The following is a 21,698-nucleotide window of genomic DNA, read 5'->3' on the forward strand; positions in this document are numbered from 1 at the left end:
ACAATGTGGGGGGTACTTGGTGGACAATAGCAGACAATGTGGGGGGTACTTGGTGGACGGTAGCAGACAATGTGGGGGGGTACTTGGTGGACAGTATCAGACAATGTGGGGGTACTTGGTGGAGAGTAGCAAACAATGTGGGGGGTACTTGGTGGATGGTAGCAGGCAATGTGGGGGGGTACTTGGTGGACAGTATCAGGCAATGTGTGGGGGGGTACTTGGTGAACGGTATCAGACAATGTGGGGGGGGTACTTGGTGAACGGTATCAGACAATGTGGGGGGGGGTTACTTGGTGAATGGTATCAGACAATGTGGGGAGCACCTTGGTAAACAGTAACAGACAATGTAGGAGATACTTGGTGGATAGTAACAGACAGCGTGGGCGGGTACTTGATGGTCGGCATCAGACAATGTGGGGGGTACTTGGAGAACAGTATCAGACAATGTGGGGGGATACTTGATGGACGGTAGCAGACAATATGGGGGGGGGTACTTGGTGGACAGTATCAGACAATGTGGGGGGAGGTACCTGATGGATGGTATCAGACAATGTGGGGGGAGGTACTTGATGGACGGTATCAGACAATGTGGGGGGATACTTGATGGACGGTATCAGACAATGTGGGGGGATACTTGATGGACGGTATCAGACAATGTGAGGTGCACCTTGGAGGACAGTAACAGACAATGTGGGCGGCACTTTGGCGGACAGTATCAGACAATGTACGTATGGGGTTACTTGGTGGGCAGTAACACACAGTGGGGGGTGGTGGACTATTTGGTTGGGCCATAACTGACAAGTCTGCATCAGACGTGTCTTATTACTGATTTCTGCTTCCCCAGACCAAGAAGCAAGATTTGCCTCCTGAAGAACAAGGGCCCTGTATAAAGAATCTGGACTTCTGGCCGAAGCTGATCACACTGATTGTATCGATAATTGAGGAGGATAAGAACGCCTACACCCCAGTACTGAACCAGTAAGAGATCCGCAGCGGCTGCCCACAGCCCGTGATTGGTTTCTGTCTCTCTAATCCTTCTGTGCTTTGTAGAGATGTCACCTGTCAGTCTGTCTTCCTGTCTGTCTCTTGTTGTATAAGTGACTCTGAGGTCGGCCACGGTGTGAGCACTTACTAAAAAGCTTCCTGACACCGGGTGAGTGAGGGGACGCACTGCTCGTACTTGCCTGCCACCTGCTGCCGTTGTCTTGCATGCTCATTACACCGTACCCGGGGAGGCGCTCGTATGCCGGCCCTCAGCCTCCAGATTAGTCTTTCACGACTTCTTGTTACATGTTCGAAAATTGTATTCTTCATTCTCACACAAGATAAATGGGGTCGCCAGCCAAGTAACACTGTACAATTTTCTAATATTTACATGTCAGGAAATTTTTTAACAAGACTTTATAGATTATTGATTCTTCGTTGCTAAGTCTTTTAACACTAGCAACTAGCTTTAGATGTGCATGCCATAGAGGTTTATTGCCAGGTGACCTCCATATAACTCTGTCTGTGACTTCCTGTAGCCGCCATTCTCCCTCCTCACATCATGTCACTGTCCCTGTCACATATAGCCCTGTCCCCACTAACACATCACTCATCTCCTGATATACTCTGTGCTGCTGGGACCCTGCTCCTCCCACTATATAACTCTCAGTATGTGGCTTCCTGCTGCCTCCATTCCCCTCCTCACATCATGTCACTGCCCCTGTCACATGCAGCCCTGTCCTCACTGACACATCACTCATCTCCTGATATACTCTGTGCTGCTGGGGGACCTGCTCCTCCCACTATATAACTCTTTGCCTGTGGCTTCCTGCTGCCTCCATTCCCCTCCTCACATCATGTCATTGCCCCTGTCACGTGTAGCCCTGTCCTCACTAACACATCACTCATCTCCTGATATACTCTGTGCTGCTGGGGGAACCTGCTCCTCCCACTATATAACTCTCAGTATGTGACTTCCTGTAGCCCCCATTCCCCTCCTCACATCATGTCACTGCTCCTGTCACATACAGCCCTGTCCCCACTAACACATCACTCATCTTCTGATATACTCTGTGCTGCTGGGACCCTGCTCCTCCCACTATATAACTCTTTGCCTGTGGCTTCCTGCTGCCTCCATTCCCCTGCTCACATCATGTCACTGCCCCTGTCACATGCAGCCCTGTCCTCACTGACACATCACTCATCTCCTGATATACTCTGTGCTGCTGGGGGACCTGCTCCTCCCACTATATAACTCTTTGCCTGTGGCTTCCTGCTGCCTCCATTCCCCTCCTCACATCATGTCATTGCCCCTGTCACGTGCAGCCCTGTCCTCACTAACACATCACTCATCTCCTGATATACTCTGTGCTGCTGGGGGAACCTGCTCCTCCCACTATATAACTCTCAGTATGTGACTTCCTGTAGCCCCCATTCCCCTCCTCACATCATGTCACTGCCCCTGTCACATGCAGCCCTGTCCTCACTAACACATCACTCATCTCCTGATATACTCTGTGCTGCTGCTCCCACTATATAACTCTCAGTCTGTGACTTCCTGCTGCCTCCATTCCCCTCCTCACATCATGTCACTGCCCCTGTCACATGCAGCCCTGTCCTCACTAACACGTCACTCATCTCCTGATATACACTGTGCTGCTGGGGGAACCGTCTCCTCCCACTATATAACTCTCAGTATGTGGCTTCCTGCTTCCTCCATTCCCCTCCTCACATCATGTCACTGCCCCTGTCACATGTAGCCCTGTCCTCACTAACACATCACTCATCTCCTGATATACTCTGTGCTGCTGGGGGAACCTGCTCCTCCCACTATATACCTCTCAGTCTATGGCTATAAAATGTAATTATATTTCAGATAAACTGGCCATCCCCTTTATGCTTTGACATTGTAATCTTTATATAATCTAAGTGTTGGTGTCTACTGGTAATTGCTTGAGGTCAGAGTAGTAATTGTCACAAGGAGACATTTCGGCCTGTACCCTGCCAGATGTACCATAGCGGGTCCTGTCCCTCTTGCTCAGGTCTGAATGGGGAGCACACTGCTAGGCATGTGAGGTTATCCTGCTTATTACAGAGCGCTGTGACCAGCATACTTACAGCGTGTCCCGGGATTTGCATGTGAGGTTATCCTGCTGATTACAGAGCGCTGTGACCAGCATACTTACAGCGTGTCCCGGGATTTACATGTTAGATTATTCCTGCTGATTACAGAGCGCAGTGACCAGCATACTTACAGCGTGTCCTGGGATTTGCATGTGAGGTTATCCTGCTTATTACAGAGCGCTGTGACCAGCATACTTACAGTGTGTCCCGGGATTTACATGTGAGATTATTCCTGCTGATTACAGAGCGCAGTGACCAGCATACTTAAAGCGTGTCCCGGGATTTACATGTGAGATTATTCCTGCTGATTACAGAGCGCAGTGACCAGCATACTTACAGCATGTCCTGGGATTTGCATGTGAGATTATTCCTGCTGATTACAGAGCGCAGTGACCAGCATACTTAAAGCGTGTCCCGGGATTTACATGTGAGATTATTCCTGCTGATTACAGAGCGCAGTGACCAGCATACTTACAGCGTGTCCCGGGATTTGCATGTGAGATAATACCTGCTGATTACAGAGCACAGTGACCAGCATACTTACAGCGTGTCCCGGGATTTGCATGTGAGATTATACCTGCTGATTGCAGAGCACTGTGACCAGCATACTTACAGTGTGTTCCGAGATTTGCATGTGAGATTATACCTGGTGATTACAGAGCACAGTGACCAGCATACTTACAGCGTGTCGTGGGATTTGCATGTGAGATTATACCTGGTGATTACAGAGCTCAGTGACCAGCATACTTACAGCGTGTCCCGGGATTTGCATGTGAGATTATTCCTGCTGATTACAGAGCACAGTGACCAGCATACTTACAGCGTGTCGTGGGATTTGCATGTGAGATTATACCTGGTGATTACAGAGCTCAGTGACCAGCATACTTACAGCGTGTCCCGGGATTTGCATGTGAGGTTATTCCTGCTGATTACAGAGTGCAGTGACCAGCATACTTACAGCGTGTCCCGGGATTTGCATGTGAGATTATACGTGCTGATTACAGAGCACAGTGACCAGCATACTTACAGTGTGTCCCAGGATTTGCATGTGAGATTATTCCTGCTGATTACAGAGCACAGTGACCAGCATACTTACAGCATGTCCTGGGATTTACATGTGAGATTATTCCTGCTGATTACAGAGCACAGTGACCAGCATTCTTACAGCGTGTCCCGGGATTTGCATGTGAGATTATACCTGCTGATTACAGAGCGCAGTGACCAGCATACTTATAGCGTGTCCCGGGATTTGCATGTGAGATTATACCTGGTGATTACAGAGCACAGTGACCAGCATACTTACAGCGTGTCCCAGGATTTGCATGTGAGATTATTCCTGCTGATTACAGAGCGCAGTGACCAGCATACTTACAGTGTGTCCCAGGATTTGCTTGTGAGATTATACCTGCTGATTACAGAGCACAGTGACCAGCATACTTACAGTGTGTCCTGGGATTTGCTTGTGAGATTATACCTGCTGATTACAGAGCACAGTGACCAGCATACTTACAGCGTGTCCCAGGATTTGCATGTGAGATTATACTTGCTGATTACAGAGCACAGTGACCAGCATACTTACAGTGTGTTCCGGGATTTGCATGTGAGATTATACCTGGTGATTACAGAGCGCAGTGACCAGCATACTTACAGCGTGTCCCAGGATTTGCATGTGAGATTATACCTGCTGATTACAGATCGCAGTGACCAGCATATTTACAGCGTGTCCCAGGATTTGCATGTGAGATTATACTTGCTGATTACAGAGCACAGTGGCCAGCATACTTGCAGTGTGTTCCGGGATTTGCATGTGAGATTATACCTGGTGAATACAGAGCGCAGTGACCAGCATACTTACAGCGTGTCCCAGGATTTGCATGTGAGATTATCCTGCTGATTACAGAGCGCAGTGACCAGCGTACTTACAGCGTGTCCCAGGATTTGCTTGTAAGATTATTCCTGTTGATTACAGAGCGCAGTGACCAGCATACTTACAGCGTGTCCCGGGATTTGCATGTGAGATTATTCCTGCTGATTACAGAGCGCAGTGACCAGCATACTTACAGCGTGTCCCGGGATTTGCTTGTAAGATTATTCCTGTTGATTACAGAGCGCAGTGACCAGCATACTTACAGCGTGTCCTGGGATTTGCATGTGAGATTATACTTGCTGATTACAGAGCACAGTGACCAGCATACTTACAGCGTTTCCCAGGATTTGCTTGTAAGATTATACCTGCTGATTACAGAGCACAGTGACCAGCATACTTACAGCGTGTCCTGGGATTTGCATGTGAGATTATTCCTGCTGATTACAGAGCGCAGTGACCAGCATATTTACAGCGTGTCCCAGGATTTGCATGTGAGATTATAGCTGCTGATTACAGAGCACAGTGACCAGCATACTTACAGCAAGTCCCAGGATTTGCATGTGAGATTATTCCTGCTGATTACAGAGCGCAGTGACCAGCATACTTACAGCGTGTCCCAGGATTTGCATGTGAGATTATACCTGCTGATTACAGAGCGCAGTGACCAGCATACTTACAGCGTGTCCCTGGATTTGCATGTGAGATCATTCCTGCTGATTACAGAGCGCAGTGACCAGCATACTTACAGCGTGTCCCGGGATTTGCATGTGAGATTATTCCTGCTGATTACAGAGCGCAGTGACCAGCATACTTACAGCATGTCCCGGGATTTGTATGTGAGATTATACCTGCTGATTAAAGAGCACAGTGACCAGCATACTTACAGCGTGTCCGGGGATTTGCATGTCACATTATTCCTGTTGATTACATAGCTCAGTGACCAGCATACTTACAGCGTGTCCCAGGATTTGCATGTGAGATTATACCTGCTGATTACAGAGCGCAGTGACCAGCATACTTACAGCGTGTCCCGGGATTTGCATGTGAGATTATTCCTACTGATTACAGAGCGCAGTGACCAGCATACTTACAGCGTGTCCCAGGATTTGCATGTGAGATTATTCCTGCTGATTACAGAGCGCAGTGACCAGCATACTTACAGCATGTCCCGGGATTTGTATGTGAGATTATACCTGCTGATTAAAGAGCACAGTGACCAGCATACTTACAGCGTGTCCGGGGATTTGCATGTCACATTATTCCTGTTGATTACATAGCTCAGTGACCAGCATACTTACAGCGTGTCCCGGATTTGCATGTGAGATTATTCCTGCTCCTTACCGAGCACAGTGACCAGCATACTTACAGCGTGTCCCGGGATTTGCATGCAATATTATTCCTGCTCGTTACAGAGCACAGTGACCAGCATACTTACAGCGTGTCCTGGGATTTGCATGTGAGGATACACCTGCTGATTACAGAGCGCAGTGACCAGCGTACTTACAGCGTGTCCCAGGATTTGCATGTGAGATTATACCTGTTGATTACAGAGCTCAGTGACCAGCATACATATAGCGTGTCCCAGGATTTGTATGTGAGATTATTCCTGCTGATTACAGAGCACAGTGACCAGCATACTTACAGCGTGTCCCAGGATTTGCATGTGAGATTCTTCCTGCTGATTACAGAGTGCAGTGACCAGCGTACTTACAGCGTGTCCTGGGATTTGCTTGTGAGATTATACCTGCTGATTACAGAGCACAGTGACCAGCATACTTACAGCGTGTCCCAGGATTTGCTTGTAAGATTATACCTGCTGATTACAGAGCACAGTGACCAGCAAATTTACAGCATGTCCCAGGATTTGCATGTGAGATTATTCCTGCTGATTACAGAGCGCAGTGACTAGCATACTTACAGCGTGTCCCAGGATTTGCATGTGAGATTATTCCTGCTGATTACAGAGCACAGTGACCAGCATACTTACAGCGTGTCCCTGGATTTGCATGTGAGATTATTCCTGCTGATTACAGAGCGCAGTGACCAGCATACTTACAGCGTGTCCCAGGATTTGCATGTGAGATTATTCCTGCTGATTACAGAGCGCAGTGACCAGCATACTTACAGCATGTCCCGGGATTTGTATGTGAGATTATACCTGCTGATTAAAGAGCACAGTGACCAGCATACTTACAGCGTGTCCGGGGATTTGCATGTCACATTATTCCTGTTGATTACATAGCTCAGTGACCAGCATACTTACAGCGTGTCCCGGATTTGAATGTGAGATTATTCCTGCTCCTTACCGAGCACAGTGACCAGCATACTTACAGCGTGTCCCGGGATTTGCATGCAAGATTATTCCTGCTCGTTACAGAGCACAGTGACCAGCATACTTACAGCGTGTCCTGGGATTTGCATGTGAGGATACACCTGCTGATTACAGAGCGCAGTGACCAGCGTACTTACAGCGTGTCCTGGGATTTGCTTGTGAGATTATACCTGCTGATTACAGAGCACAGTGACCAGCATACTTACAGTGTTTCCTGGGATTTGCATGTGAGATTATTCCTGCTGATTACAGAGCGCAGTGACCAGCATACTTACAGCGTGTCCTGGGATTTTGCATGTGAGATTATACCTGCTGATTACAGAGCATTGTGACCAGCATACTTACAGCGTGTCCTGGGATTTGCATGTGAGATTATTCCTGCTGATTACAGAGCGCAGTGACCAGCGTACTTACAGCGTGTCCTGGGATTTGCATGTGAGATTATTCCTGCTGATTACAGAGCACAGTGACCAGCATACTTACAGCATGTCCTGGGATTTACATGTGAGATTATTCCTGCTGATTACAGAGCACAGTGACCAGCATTCTTACAGCGTGTCCCGGGATTTGCATGTGAGATTATACCTGCTGATTACAGAGCGCAGTGACCAGCATACTTATAGCGTGTCCCGGGATTTGCATGTGAGATTATACCTGGTGATTACAGAGCACAGTGACCAGCATACTTACAGCGTGTCCCAGGATTTGCATGTGAGATTATTCCTGCTGATTACAGAGCGCAGTGACCAGCATACTTACAGTGTGTCCCAGGATTTGCTTGTGAGATTATACCTGCTGATTACAGAGCACAGTGACCAGCATACTTACAGTGTGTCCTGGGATTTGCTTGTGAGATTATACCTGCTGATTACAGAGCACAGTGACCAGCATACTTACAGCGTGTCCCAGGATTTGCATGTGAGATTATACTTGCTGATTACAGAGCACAGTGACCAGCATACTTACAGTGTGTTCCGGGATTTGCATGTGAGATTATACCTGGTGATTACAGAGCGCAGTGACCAGCATACTTACAGCGTGTCCCAGGATTTGCATGTGAGATTATACCTGCTGATTACAGATCGCAGTGACCAGCATATTTACAGCGTGTCCCAGGATTTGCATGTGAGATTATACTTGCTGATTACAGAGCACAGTGGCCAGCATACTTGCAGTGTGTTCCGGGATTTGCATGTGAGATTATACCTGGTGAATACAGAGCGCAGTGACCAGCATACTTACAGCGTGTCCCAGGATTTGCATGTGAGATTATCCTGCTGATTACAGAGCGCAGTGACCAGCGTACTTACAGCGTGTCCCAGGATTTGCTTGTAAGATTATTCCTGTTGATTACAGAGCGCAGTGACCAGCATACTTACAGCGTGTCCCGGGATTTGCATGTGAGATTATTCCTGCTGATTACAGAGCGCAGTGACCAGCATACTTACAGCGTGTCCCGGGATTTGCTTGTAAGATTATTCCTGTTGATTACAGAGCGCAGTGACCAGCATACTTACAGCGTGTCCTGGGATTTGCATGTGAGATTATACTTGCTGATTACAGAGCACAGTGACCAGCATACTTACAGCGTTTCCCAGGATTTGCTTGTAAGATTATACCTGCTGATTACAGAGCACAGTGACCAGCATACTTACAGCGTGTCCTGGGATTTGCATGTGAGATTATTCCTGCTGATTACAGAGCGCAGTGACCAGCATACTTACAGCGTGTCCCAGGATTTGCATGTGAGATTATAGCTGCTGATTACAGAGCACAGTGACCAGCATACTTACAGCAAGTCCCAGGATTTGCATGTGAGATTATTCCTGCTGATTACAGAGCGCAGTGACCAGCATACTTACAGCGTGTCCCAGGATTTGCATGTGAGATTATACCTGCTGATTACAGAGCGCAGTGACCAGCATACTTACAGCGTGTCCCTGGATTTGCATGTGAGATTATTCCTGCTGATTACAGAGCGCAGTGACCAAGCATACTTACAGCGTGTCCCGGGATTTGCATGTGAGATTATTCCTGCTGATTACAGAGCGCAGTGACCAGCATACTTACAGCATGTCCCGGGATTTGTATGTGAGATTATACCTGCTGATTAAAGAGCACAGTGACCAGCATACTTACAGCGTGTCCGGGGATTTGCATGTCACATTATTCCTGTTGATTACATAGCTCAGTGACCAGCATACTTACAGCGTGTCCCAGGATTTGCATGTGAGATTATACCTGCTGATTACAGAGCGCAGTGACCAGCATACTTACAGCGTGTCCCGGGATTTGCATGTGAGATTATTCCTACTGATTACAGAGCGCAGTGACCAGCATACTTACAGCGTGTCCCAGGATTTGCATGTGAGATTATTCCTGCTGATTACAGAGCGCAGTGACCAGCATACTTACAGCATGTCCCGGGATTTGTATGTGAGATTATACCTGCTGATTAAAGAGCACAGTGACCAGCATACTTACAGCGTGTCCGGGGATTTGCATGTCACATTATTCCTGTTGATTACATAGCTCAGTGACCAGCATACTTACAGCGTGTCCCGGATTTGCATGTGAGATTATTCCTGCTCCTTACCGAGCACAGTGACCAGCATACTTACAGCGTGTCCCGGGATTTGCATGCAATATTATTCCTGCTCGTTACAGAGCACAGTGACCAGCATACTTACAGCGTGTCCTGGGATTTGCATGTGAGGATACACCTGCTGATTACAGAGCGCAGTGACCAGCGTACTTACAGCGTGTCCTGGGATTTGCTTGTGAGATTATACCTGCTGATTACAGAGCACAGTGACCAGCATACTTACAGCGTTTCCTGGGATTTGCATGTGAGATTATTCCTGCTGATTACAGAGCGCAGTGACCAGCATACTTACAGCGTGTCCTGGGATTTTGCATGTGAGATTATACCTGCTGATTACAGAGCATTGTGACCAGCATACTTATAGCGTGTCCCAGGATTTGCATGTGAGATTATACCTGTTGATTACAGAGCTCAGTGACCAGCATACATATAGCGTGTCCCAGGATTTGTATGTGAGATTATTCCTGCTGATTACAGAGCACAGTGACCAGCATACTTACAGCGTGTCCCAGGATTTGCATGTGAGATTCTTCCTGCTGATTACAGAGTGCAGTGACCAGCGTACTTACAGCGTGTCCTGGGATTTGCTTGTGAGATTATACCTGCTGATTACAGAGCACAGTGACCAGCATACTTACAGCGTGTCCTGGGATTTGCATGTGAGATTATACTTGCTGATTACAGAGCACAGTGACCAGCATACTTACAGCGTGTCCCAGGATTTGCTTGTAAGATTATACCTGCTGATTACAGAGCACAGTGACCAGCAAATTTACAGCATGTCCCAGGATTTGCATGTGAGATTATTCCTGCTGATTACAGAGCGCAGTGACTAGCATACTTACAGCGTGTCCCAGGATTTGCATGTGAGATTTATTCCTGCTGATTACAGAGCACAGTGACCAGCATACTTACAGCGTGTCCCTGGATTTGCATGTGAGATTATTCCTGCTGATTACAGAGCGCAGTGACCAGCATACTTACAGCGTGTCCCAGGATTTGCATGTGAGATTATTCCTGCTGATTACAGAGCGCAGTGACCAGCATACTTACAGCATGTCCCGGGATTTGTATGTGAGATTATACCTGCTGATTAAAGAGCACAGTGACCAGCATACTTACAGCGTGTCCGGGGATTTGCATGTCACATTATTCCTGTTGATTACATAGCTCAGTGACCAGCATACTTACAGCGTGTCCCGGATTTGAATGTGAGATTATTCCTGCTCCTTACCGAGCACAGTGACCAGCATACTTACAGCGTGTCCCGGGATTTGCATGCAAGATTATTCCTGCTCGTTACAGAGCACAGTGACCAGCATACTTACAGCGTGTCCTGGGATTTGCATGTGAGGATACACCTGCTGATTACAGAGCGCAGTGACCAGCGTACTTACAGCGTGTCCTGGGATTTGCTTGTGAGATTATACCTGCTGATTACAGAGCACAGTGACCAGCATACTTACAGTGTTTCCTGGGATTTGCATGTGAGATTATTCCTGCTGATTACAGAGCGCAGTGACCAGCATACTTACAGCGTGTCCTGGGATTTTGCATGTGAGATTATACCTGCTGATTACAGAGCATTGTGACCAGCATACTTATAGGGTGTCCCAGGATTTGCATGTGAGATTATTCCTGCTGATTACAGAGCTCAGTGACCAGCATACATATAGCGTGTCCCAGGATTTGCATGTGAGATTATTCCTGCTGATTACAGAGCACAGTGACCAGCATACTTACAGCTTGTCCCAGGATTTGCATGTGAGATTATTCCTGCTGATTACAGAGCACAGTGACCAGCATACTTAAAGCGTGTCCCGTAATTTGCATGTGTCGGTGGGTTGCATGCCTTTCTCTGAGAGTAAAATAATTTCCTTTTATCTACAGGATTATTTTCTCTTTTGTTCCGGTTGTGGGACGACTAATAGCGTTCATTCTAGCACTTTGTGTATATAGTAACCCTATCATATATACCAGATACAAGATGCCATACAACAAAGGGTCTCTACATAATAATAGTGTTCATTCTAGAACCCTGCACCTATCACAACCCAGTGCAGTTCCTCTTTCCTACCTGGGATGTCGCTCCCTGCTCTGGTGCTTCTAGCACACTCTTGTCTGTATCTCAGCAGTTTGTTGCATCCGCTGAGTGTGACAGAAGCACCAGAGTAGAGAACTGCACTCCGGATAGGAAAGAAGAACTGCACGGGGTGTGAGAGGTGCTTGAATGAACACTATATTATCGCGTAGAGACCCTTTGTTGTGTGGCATCTTGTATGCGGTATGTGATTGGCTTACTGTATACACAAAGTCCCTGTACCTCGCTATAACTTGTGCCCTTTGATTAGCGTCTCTGTGGTACCCTCCTTATTATCTGGCCGTTATACTGTAATCACTAGTTATTACCCGATGAGTGGCTCCCAGCTCCGTCATTGATGGTCTCTGGTGAAGTCTTTGCATTCCTCCTGTGTGTTGGGTCCTCTGTCCCCTCATGGTCTCATATTTGTGTTCTCTTCCTTTCAGATTTCCTCAGGAGCTGAGTGTGGGGAAGGTCAGCGCGGAGGTCATGTGGAACCTCTTCTCTCAGGACATGAAGTATGCTATGGAAGGTAAGAGGAGACCTCGGGTGGGTCATGGGGGCCCCCTGCCTCCAACTGCTGACCAGAGCCTTTTGTAACATTTATATTGGATCTGGCCAGTCCCCTGCTGAGGGTGTCACTATTAGAAGTCCGGCGGGTGGGGTTTTTGGCTTGTCTATCTTGGTTTCCTCCTACAATGGTCACGTGGATGTTTGTATCTGACCGCACAGTATGGGAGGTGCCCATATAAACCAATCAGCTACTAGCGATCATTTATCTATCACAGTCTATAAAATGACAGAAGCCGATTGGTTGCTGTGGGCAACGTCTCTACTTGGTCTCTCTTGAAGGTTTGATACATTTCCCCCAGTGTCTCTTACAGCTTTCCTTATCTCCATCTCTCACTTTTGGCCATAACCAAACATTAAGCTCTATCCAGACCCTTAACGTACCTAAACTATGGCGATCTAAGTCATGTCTGGTCTTTGGAGCTCCATGGAGAATATTCTGTGGGAGCAATATAATGGTTTTGTCGTGCCCGATCTCCTGTCTAAAGTAACGGGGGATCGAGGGGTGATGTTCATTTGTTTTTGGGCGCACGTGCCTTTTCGCTCAAAAAGACCGGGTTTAGCCCGTTGTAAGGAACTGGTTAGTGCACCCAAACAGCGACTTTTTGCACATTCGCACATTCTTGCTCGTCGCATCTTTCAGCGGCCAAGTGGAGCAACAATTGAATTGCTCCGTCGGGTGCCCATTAGTAGTAGCCACTGGTGAAAACAATTGAATCGCCCCCTTTATGAGAAAACTAGATGTAATGCCCGATGTTTTTCATTTCTCGCTGTCACCTCCTCGCCTACCATCCCCCCTCATTGTCTCCATGTCTTACACCTCCCTCCCAGTCCCCCCCCCCCCACATCTCTCTCCTCTCTGTCCCCCGTGGTGCCTGACCCTAACACCCCCCCCCCCTGCGGCTAACAGCTGAGATGCCCCAGTGTACCTTCGTTTGGGATGGGGGCTGTCGAGATTCTGGCGTTGGGATCTAGACTGGCATCAGGATTTTGACCCCTATCTTTTGTCCCGGGTTGGGCTTCCGCCGGCCAGCATCCCGTCCGCCAGAATACTACTGTAACTACATCCCGGTGATTTATTTGCGTTCTACCCGGCTGTTAGTGAATGTAGTGAGATACGTGTAATGTTCCGGGCTCAATCTTTTAAAATGTTATTGTGTGTGTAATTGGGTAATATCACACAGAGGCAAAGCTTCTCATACTGTCCAGGCCCCTCGCATGTGCACGGCGTTCAGACAGTCCTGAGCAAGACTTCCCGAAGTGGGTGGGTGGGTGCATGCCTAGCTGATAAACACTTAGGGGGACGGGCCAGGTGCACCCATTAACCGTTCTATCACTTTGGTTTGGGTTTTCCTCTAACGTAATATGTTCAGACAAGATGGTGTCCTAACGCAGCTGGCAGGTAATTATTGTGCGATGTTATTATGCAGCTTCCATGGAACAAAACAGCTTCTCGGGACTGTGAATGGCGCTATCTGCTGCGCACACAAAACAGCAGACAGAGGAATGGGGCTACAGGCGTTCTATGTTACTCAGGTACAGGGACTGTAGGAATCATTGCTGCTTCCTACATAGTGAGCAGAAGACCCCGTGACCTGTTGCATCATGGCTGGCTGTGGGGGGCTGCTCATCTCCCGATCGTCTCCCCGCAACAGGAGCTTCTTTCTGCCTTTCATTTCTCTATTCTCCCTGACCTACATATGAGTCAGCCGGAGTATATTTACCGGTAATTGTCTGATTAAATTGACACAACCTGTGACAACGGCTGAGCCACATTTAATCACCTTATCCCAAGCAGTATGAGATCCCTGATCCCGCACAGTCCTTGTGCCTGGGCACTGCCCGTCCAGCTGTAGGTGGCTAGTCTAATGAATGGCTTTCTGTGGCTGCATTGTGCGATATCAGGATGAGGGTAACTTAGATGTGATAAGCACCTGTGCGCTCTGTAGCTGTATGAGATGAGGAGAGTCTGTGGCTGCGTTGTGTGATATCAGGATGATGGTAACGTAGATGTGATAAGCACCTGTGCGCTCTGTAGCTGTATGAGATGAGGAGAGTCTGTGGCTGCGTTGTGCGATATCAGGATGAGGGTAACGTAGATGTGATAAGCACCTGTGTGCTCTGTAGCTGTATGAGATGAGGAGAGTCTGTGGCTGCGTTGTGCGATATCAGGATGAGGGTAATGTAGATGTGATAAGCACCTGTGCTCTGTAGCTGTATGAGATGAGGAGAGTCTGTGGCTGCGTTGTGCTATGTCAGGATGAGGGTAACGTAGATGTGATAAGCACCTGTGCGCTCAGTAGCTGTATGAGATGAGGAGAGTCTGTGGCTGCGTTGTGTGATATCAGGATGAGGGTAATGTAGATGTGATAAGCACCTGTGCGCTCTGTAGATTTATGAGATGAGGAGAGTCTGTGGCTGCGTTGTGTGATATCAGGATGAGGGTAACGTAGATGTGATAAGCACCTGTGCTCTGTAGCTGTATGAGATGAGGAGAGTCTGTGGCTGTGTTGTGTGATATCAGGATGAGGGTAATGTAGATGTGATAAGCACCTGTGCGCTCTGTAGCTGTAGAAGATGAGGAGAGTCTGTGGCTGCGTTGTGTGATATCAGGATGAGGGTAACGTAGATGTGATAAGCACCTGTGCTCTGTAGCTGTATGAGATGAGGAGAGTCTGTGGCTGCGTTGTGCGATATCAGGATGAGGGTAACGTAGATGTGATAAGCACCTGTGCGCTGTAGCTGTATGAGATGAGGAGAGTCTGTGGCTGCGTTGTGTGATATCAGGATGAGGGTAACGTAGATGTGATAAGCACCTGTGCGCTCTGTATATGTATGAGATGAGTCTGTGGCTGCGTTGTGTGATATCAGGATGAGGGTAACGTAGATGTGATAAGCACCTGTGCGCTCTGTAGCTGTATGAGATGAGGAGAGTCTGTGGCTGTGTTGTGTGATATCAGGATGAGGGTAATGTAGATGTGATAAGCACCTGTGCGCTCTGTAGCTGTATGAGATGAGGAGAGTCTGTGGCTGCGTTGTGCGATATCAGGATGAGGGTAACGTAGATGTGATAAGCACCTGTGCGCTCTGTAGCTGTATGAGATGAGGAGAGTCTGTGGCAGCGTTGTGCGATATCAGGATGAGGGTAACGTAGATGTGATAAGCACCTGTGTGCTCTGTAGCTGTATGAGATGAAGAGAGTCTGTGGCTGTGTTGTGTGATATCAGGATGAGGGTAACGTAGATGTGATAAGCACCTGTGCGCTCTGTAGCTGTATGAGATGAGGAGAGTCTGTGGCAGCGTTGTGCGATATCAGGATGAGGGTAACGTAGATGTGATAAGCACCTGTGTGCTCTGTAGCTGTATGAGATGAAGAGAGTCTGTGGCTGTGTTGTGTGATATCAGGATGAGGGTAACGTAGATGTGATAAGCACCTGTGCCCTCTGTAGCTGTATGAGATGAGGAGAGTCTGTGCCTCCGTTGTGTGATATCAGGATGAGGGTAACGTAGATGTGATAAGCACCTGTGCGCACTGTAGCTGTATGCGATGAGGAGAGTCTGTGGCTGTGATGTGTGATATCAGGATGAGGGTAACGTAGATGTGATAAGCACCTGTGCGCTCTGTAGCTGTATGAGATGAGGAGAGTCTGTGGCTGCGTTGTGCGATATCAGGATGAGGGTAACGTAGATGTGATAAGCACCTGTGCGCTCTGTAGATTTATGAGATGAGGAGAGTCTGTGGCTGCGTTGTGCGATATCAGGATGAGGGTAACGTAGATGTGATAAGCACCTGTGCGCTCTGTAGCTGTATGAGATGAGGAGAGTCTGTGGCTGTGTTGTGTGATATCAGGATGAGGGTAACGTAGATGTGATAAGCACCTGTGCTCTCTGTAGCTGTATGAGATGAGGAGAGTCTGTGGCTGCGTTGTGTGATATCAGGATGAGGGTAACGTAGATGTGATAAGCACCTGTGCGCTCTGTATATGTATGAGATGAGTCTGTGGCTGCGTTGTGTGATATCAGGATGAGGGTAACGTAGATGTGATAAGCACCTGTGCGCTCTGTAGCTGTATGAGATGAGGAGAGTCTGTGGCTGTGTTGTGTGATATCAGGATGAGGGTAATGTAGATGTGATAAGCACCTGTGCGCTCTGTAGCTGTATGAGATGAGGAGAGTCTGTGGCTGCGTTGTGTGATATCAGGATGATGGTAACGTAGATGTGATAAGCACCTGTGCGCGCTGTAGCTGTATGAGATGAGGAGAGTCTGTGGCAGCGTTGTGCGATATCAGGATGAGGGTAACGTAGATGTGATAAGCACCTGTGTGCTCTGTAGCTGTATGAGATGAGGAGAGTCTGTGGCTGCATTATGTGATATCAGGATGAGGGTAACGTAGATGTGATAAGCACCTGTGCGCTCTGTATCTGTATGAGATGAGGAGAGTCTGTGGCTGCGTTGTGTGATATCAGGATGAGGGTAACGTAGATGTGATAAGCACCTGTGCGCTCTGTCTCTGTATGAGATGAGGAGAGTCTGTGGCTGTGTTGTGTGATTTCAGGATGAGGGTAACGTAGATGTGATAAGCACCTGTGCGCTCTGTAGCTGTATGAGATGAGAAGAGTCTGTGGCTGCGTTGTGTGATATCAGGATGAGGGTAACGTAGATGTGATAAGCACCTGTGCGCTCTGTAGCTGTATGAGATGAGGAGAGTCTTTGGCTGCGTTGTGTGATATCAGGATGAGGGTAACGTAGATGTGATAAGCACCTGTGTGCTCTGTAGCTGTATGAGATAAGGAGAGTCTGTGGCTACGTTGTGCGATATCAGGATGAGGGTAACGTAGATGTGATATGCACCTGTGCGCTCTGTATATGTATGAGATGAGGAGAGTCTGTGGCTACGTTGTGCGATATCAGGATGAGGGTAACGTAGATGTGATAAGCACCTGTGCGCTCTGTAGATGTATGACATGAGGAGAGTGTGGATGCTTTGTGTGATATCAGGATGATGGTAACGTAGATGTGATAAGCACCTGTGCGCTCTGTAGCTGTATGAGATGAGGAGAGTCTGTGGCTGCGTTGTGTGATATCAGGATGAGGGTAACGTAGCTGTGATAAGCACCTGTGCGCTCTGTAGATGTATGAGATGAGGAGAGTCTGTGGCTGTGTTGTGTGATATCAGGATGAGGGTAACGTAGATGTGATAAGCACCTGTGCGCTCTGTAGATGTATGAGATGAGGAGAGTCTGTGGCTGCGTTGTGTGATATCAGGATGAGGGTAACGTAGATGTGATAAGCACCTGTGCGCTCTGTAGCTGTATGAGATGAGGAGAGTCTGTGGCTGTGTTGTGTGATATCAGGATGAGGGTAATGTAGATGTGATAAGCACCTGTGCGCTCTGTAGCTGTATGAGATGAGGAGAGTCTGTGGCTGCGTTGTGTGATATCAGGATGATGGTAACGTAGATGTGATAAGCACCTGTGCGCGCTGTAGCTGTATGAGATGAGGAGAGTCTGTGGCTGTGTTGTGTGATATCAGGACGAGGGTAACATAGATGTGATAAGCACCTGTGCGCTCTGTATCTGTATGAGATGAGGAGAGTCTGTGGCAGCGTTGTGCGATATCAGGATGAGGGTAACGTAGATGTGATAAGCACCTGTGTGCTCTGTAGCTGTATGAGATGAGGAGAGTCTGTGGCTGTGTTGTGTGATATCAGGATGAGGGTAACGTAGATGTGATAAGCACCTGTGCGCTCTGTATCTGTATGAGATGAGGAGAGTCTGTGGCTGCGTTGTGTGATATCAGGATGAGGGTAACGTAGATGTGATAAGCACCTGTGCGCTCTGTATCTGTATGAGATGAGGAGAGTCTGTGGCTGTGTTGTGTGATATCAGGATGAGGGTAACGTAGATGTGATAAGCACCTGTGCGCTCTGTAGCTGTATGAGATGAGGAGAGTCTTTGGCTGCGTTGTGTGATATCAGGATGAGGGTAACGTAGATGTGATAAGCACCTGTGTGCTCTGTAGCTGTATGAGATAAGGAGAGTCTGTGGCTACGTTGTGCGATATCAGGATGAGGGTAACGTAGATGTGATATGCACCTGTGCGCTCTGTATATGTATGAGATGAGGAGAGTCTGTGGCTACGTTGTGCGATATCAGGATGAGGGTAACGTAGATGTGATAAGCACCTGTGCGCTCTGTAGATGTATGACATGAGGAGAGTGTGGATGCTTTGTGTGATATCAGGATGATGGTAACGTAGATGTGATAAGCACCTGTGAGCTCTGTAGCTGTATGAGATGAGAGTCTGTGGCTGTGTTGTGTGATATCAGGATGAGGGTAACGTAGATGTGATAAGCACCTGTGCGCTCTGTAGCTGTATGAGATGAGGAGAGTCTGTGGCTGCGTTGTGTGATATCAGGATGAGGGTAACGTAGCTGTGATAAGCACCTGTGCGATCTGTAGATGTATGAGATGAGGAGAGTGTGGATGCGTTGTGTGATATCAGGATGAGGGTAACGTAGATGTGATAAGCACCTGTGTGCTCTGTAGCTGTATGAGATGAGGAGAGTCTGTGGCTGTGTTGTGTGATATCAGGATGAGGGTAACGTAGATGTGATATGCACCTGTGCGCTCTGTAGATGTATGAGATGAGGAGAGTCTGTGGCTGCGTTGTGTGATATCAGGATGAGGGTAACGTAGATGTGATAAGCACCTGTGCGCTCTGTATCTGTATGAGATGAGGAGAGTCTGTGGCTGTGTTGTGTGATATCAGGATGAGGGTAACGTAGATGTGATAAGCACCTGTGCGCTCTGTAGCTGTATGAGATGAGGAGAATCTGTGGCTGCGTTGTGTGATATCAGGATGAGGGTAACGTAGATGTGATAAGCACCTGTGCGTTCTGTATCTGTATGAGATGAGGAGAGTCTGTGGCTGCGTTGTGTGATATCAGGATGAGGGTAACGTAGATGTGATAAGCACCTGTGCGCTCTGTAGCTGTATGAGATGAGGAGAGTCTGTGGCTGCGTTGTGTGATATCAGGATGAGGGTAACGTAGATGTGATAAGCACCTGTGCGCTCTGTCTCTGTATGAGATGAGGAGAGTCTGTGGCTGTGTTGTGTGATTTCAGGATGAGGGTAACGTAGATGTGATAAGCACCTGTGCGCTCTGTAGCTGTATGAGATGAGAAGAGTCTGTGGCTGCGTTGTGTGATATCAGGATGAGGGTAACGTAGATGTGATAAGCACCTGTGCGCTCTGTAGCTGTATGAGATGAGGAGAGTCTTTGGCTGCGTTGTGTGATATCAGGATGAGGGTAACGTAGATGTGATAAGCACCTGTGTGCTCTGTAGCTGTATGAGATAAGGAGAGTCTGTGGCTACGTTGTGCGATATCAGGATGAGGGTAACGTAGATGTGATATGCACCTGTGCGCTCTGTATATGTATGAGATGAGGAGAGTCTGTGGCTACGTTGTGCGATATCAGGATGAGGGTAACGTAGATGTGATAAGCACCTGTGCGCTCTGTAGATGTATGACATGAGGAGAGTGTGGATGCTTTGTGTGATATCAGGATGATGGTAACGTAGATGTGATAAGCACCTGTGCGCTCTGTAGCTGTATGAGATGAGGAGAGTCTGTGGCTGCGTTGTGTGATATCAGGATGAGGGTAACGTAGCTGTGATAAGCACCTGTGCGCTCTGTAGATGTATGAGATGAGGAGAGTCTGTGGCTGTGTTGTGTGATATCAGGATGAGGGTAACGTAGATGTGATAAGCACCTGTGCGCTCTGTAGATGTATGAGATGAGGAGAGTCTGTGGCTGCGTTGTGTGATATCAGGATGAGGGTAACGTAGATGTGATAAGCACCTGTGCGCTCTGTAGCTGTATGAGATGAGGAGAGTCTGTGGCTGTGTTGTGTGATATCAGGATGAGGGTAATGTAGATGTGATAAGCACCTGTGCGCTCTGTAGCTGTATGAGATGAGGAGAGTCTGTGGCTGCGTTGTGTGATATCAGGATGATGGTAACGTAGATGTGATAAGCACCTGTGCGCGCTGTAGCTGTATGAGATGAGGAGAGTCTGTGGCTGTGTTGTGTGATATCAGGACGAGGGTAACATAGATGTGATAAGCACCTGTGCGCTCTGTATCTGTATGAGATGAGGAGAGTCTGTGGCAGCGTTGTGCGATATCAGGATGAGGGTAACGTAGATGTGATAAGCACCTGTGTGCTCTGTAGCTGTATGAGATGAGGAGAGTCTGTGGCTGTGTTGTGTGATATCAGGATGAGGGTAACGTAGATGTGATAAGCACCTGTGCGCTCTGTATCTGTATGAGATGAGGAGAGTCTGTGGCTGCGTTGTGTGATATCAGGATGAGGGTAACGTAGATGTGATAAGCACCTGTGCGCTCTGTATCTGTATGAGATGAGGAGAGTCTGTGGCTGTGTTGTGTGATATCAGGATGAGGGTAACGTAGATGTGATAAGCACCTGTGCGCTCTGTAGCTGTATGAGATGAGGAGAGTCTTTGGCTGCGTTGTGTGATATCAGGATGAGGGTAACGTAGATGTGATAAGCACCTGTGTGCTCTGTAGCTGTATGAGATAAGGAGAGTCTGTGGCTACGTTGTGCGATATCAGGATGAGGGTAACGTAGATGTGATATGCACCTGTGCGCTCTGTATATGTATGAGATGAGGAGAGTCTGTGGCTACGTTGTGCGATATCAGGATGAGGGTAACGTAGATGTGATAAGCACCTGTGCGCTCTGTAGATGTATGACATGAGGAGAGTGTGGATGCTTTGTGTGATATCAGGATGATGGTAACGTAGATGTGATAAGCACCTGTGAGCTCTGTAGCTGTATGAGATGAGAGTCTGTGGCTGTGTTGTGTGATATCAGGATGAGGGTAACGTAGATGTGATAAGCACCTGTGCGCTCTGTAGCTGTATGAGATGAGGAGAGTCTGTGGCTGCGTTGTGTGATATCAGGATGAGGGTAACGTAGCTGTGATAAGCACCTGTGCGATCTGTAGATGTATGAGATGAGGAGAGTGTGGATGCGTTGTGTGATATCAGGATGAGGGTAACGTAGATGTGATAAGCACCTGTGTGCTCTGTAGCTGTATGAGATGAG

The 21,698-nt window shown here is 47.9% G+C and overlaps 1 protein-coding gene across 3 annotated transcripts in view; it reads left to right on the forward strand.

The window, feature by feature from the left end:
- Positions 1 to 21,698, forward strand: part of LOC148481366 (protein unc-13 homolog B-like) — a 296,399-nt gene that overhangs the window by 155,033 nt on the left and 119,668 nt on the right. For all 3 annotated transcript variants that reach the window (XM_088453621.1, XM_088453622.1, XM_088453623.1), the window contains exons 17-18: positions 845 to 978; positions 12,439 to 12,524. In XM_088453621.1, the coding sequence (XP_088309747.1) occupies positions 845 to 978; positions 12,439 to 12,524 (220 nt within the window). The remainder of the gene's footprint in view (positions 1 to 844; positions 979 to 12,438; positions 12,525 to 21,698) is intronic.

The sequence above is a fragment of the Taudactylus pleione genome, unplaced genomic scaffold, assembly GCF_031769625.1.
Source record: "Taudactylus pleione unplaced genomic scaffold, aTauple2 ptg000584l, whole genome shotgun sequence".
NCBI classification, from domain to species: Eukaryota; Metazoa; Chordata; class Amphibia; order Anura; family Myobatrachidae; genus Taudactylus; species Taudactylus pleione.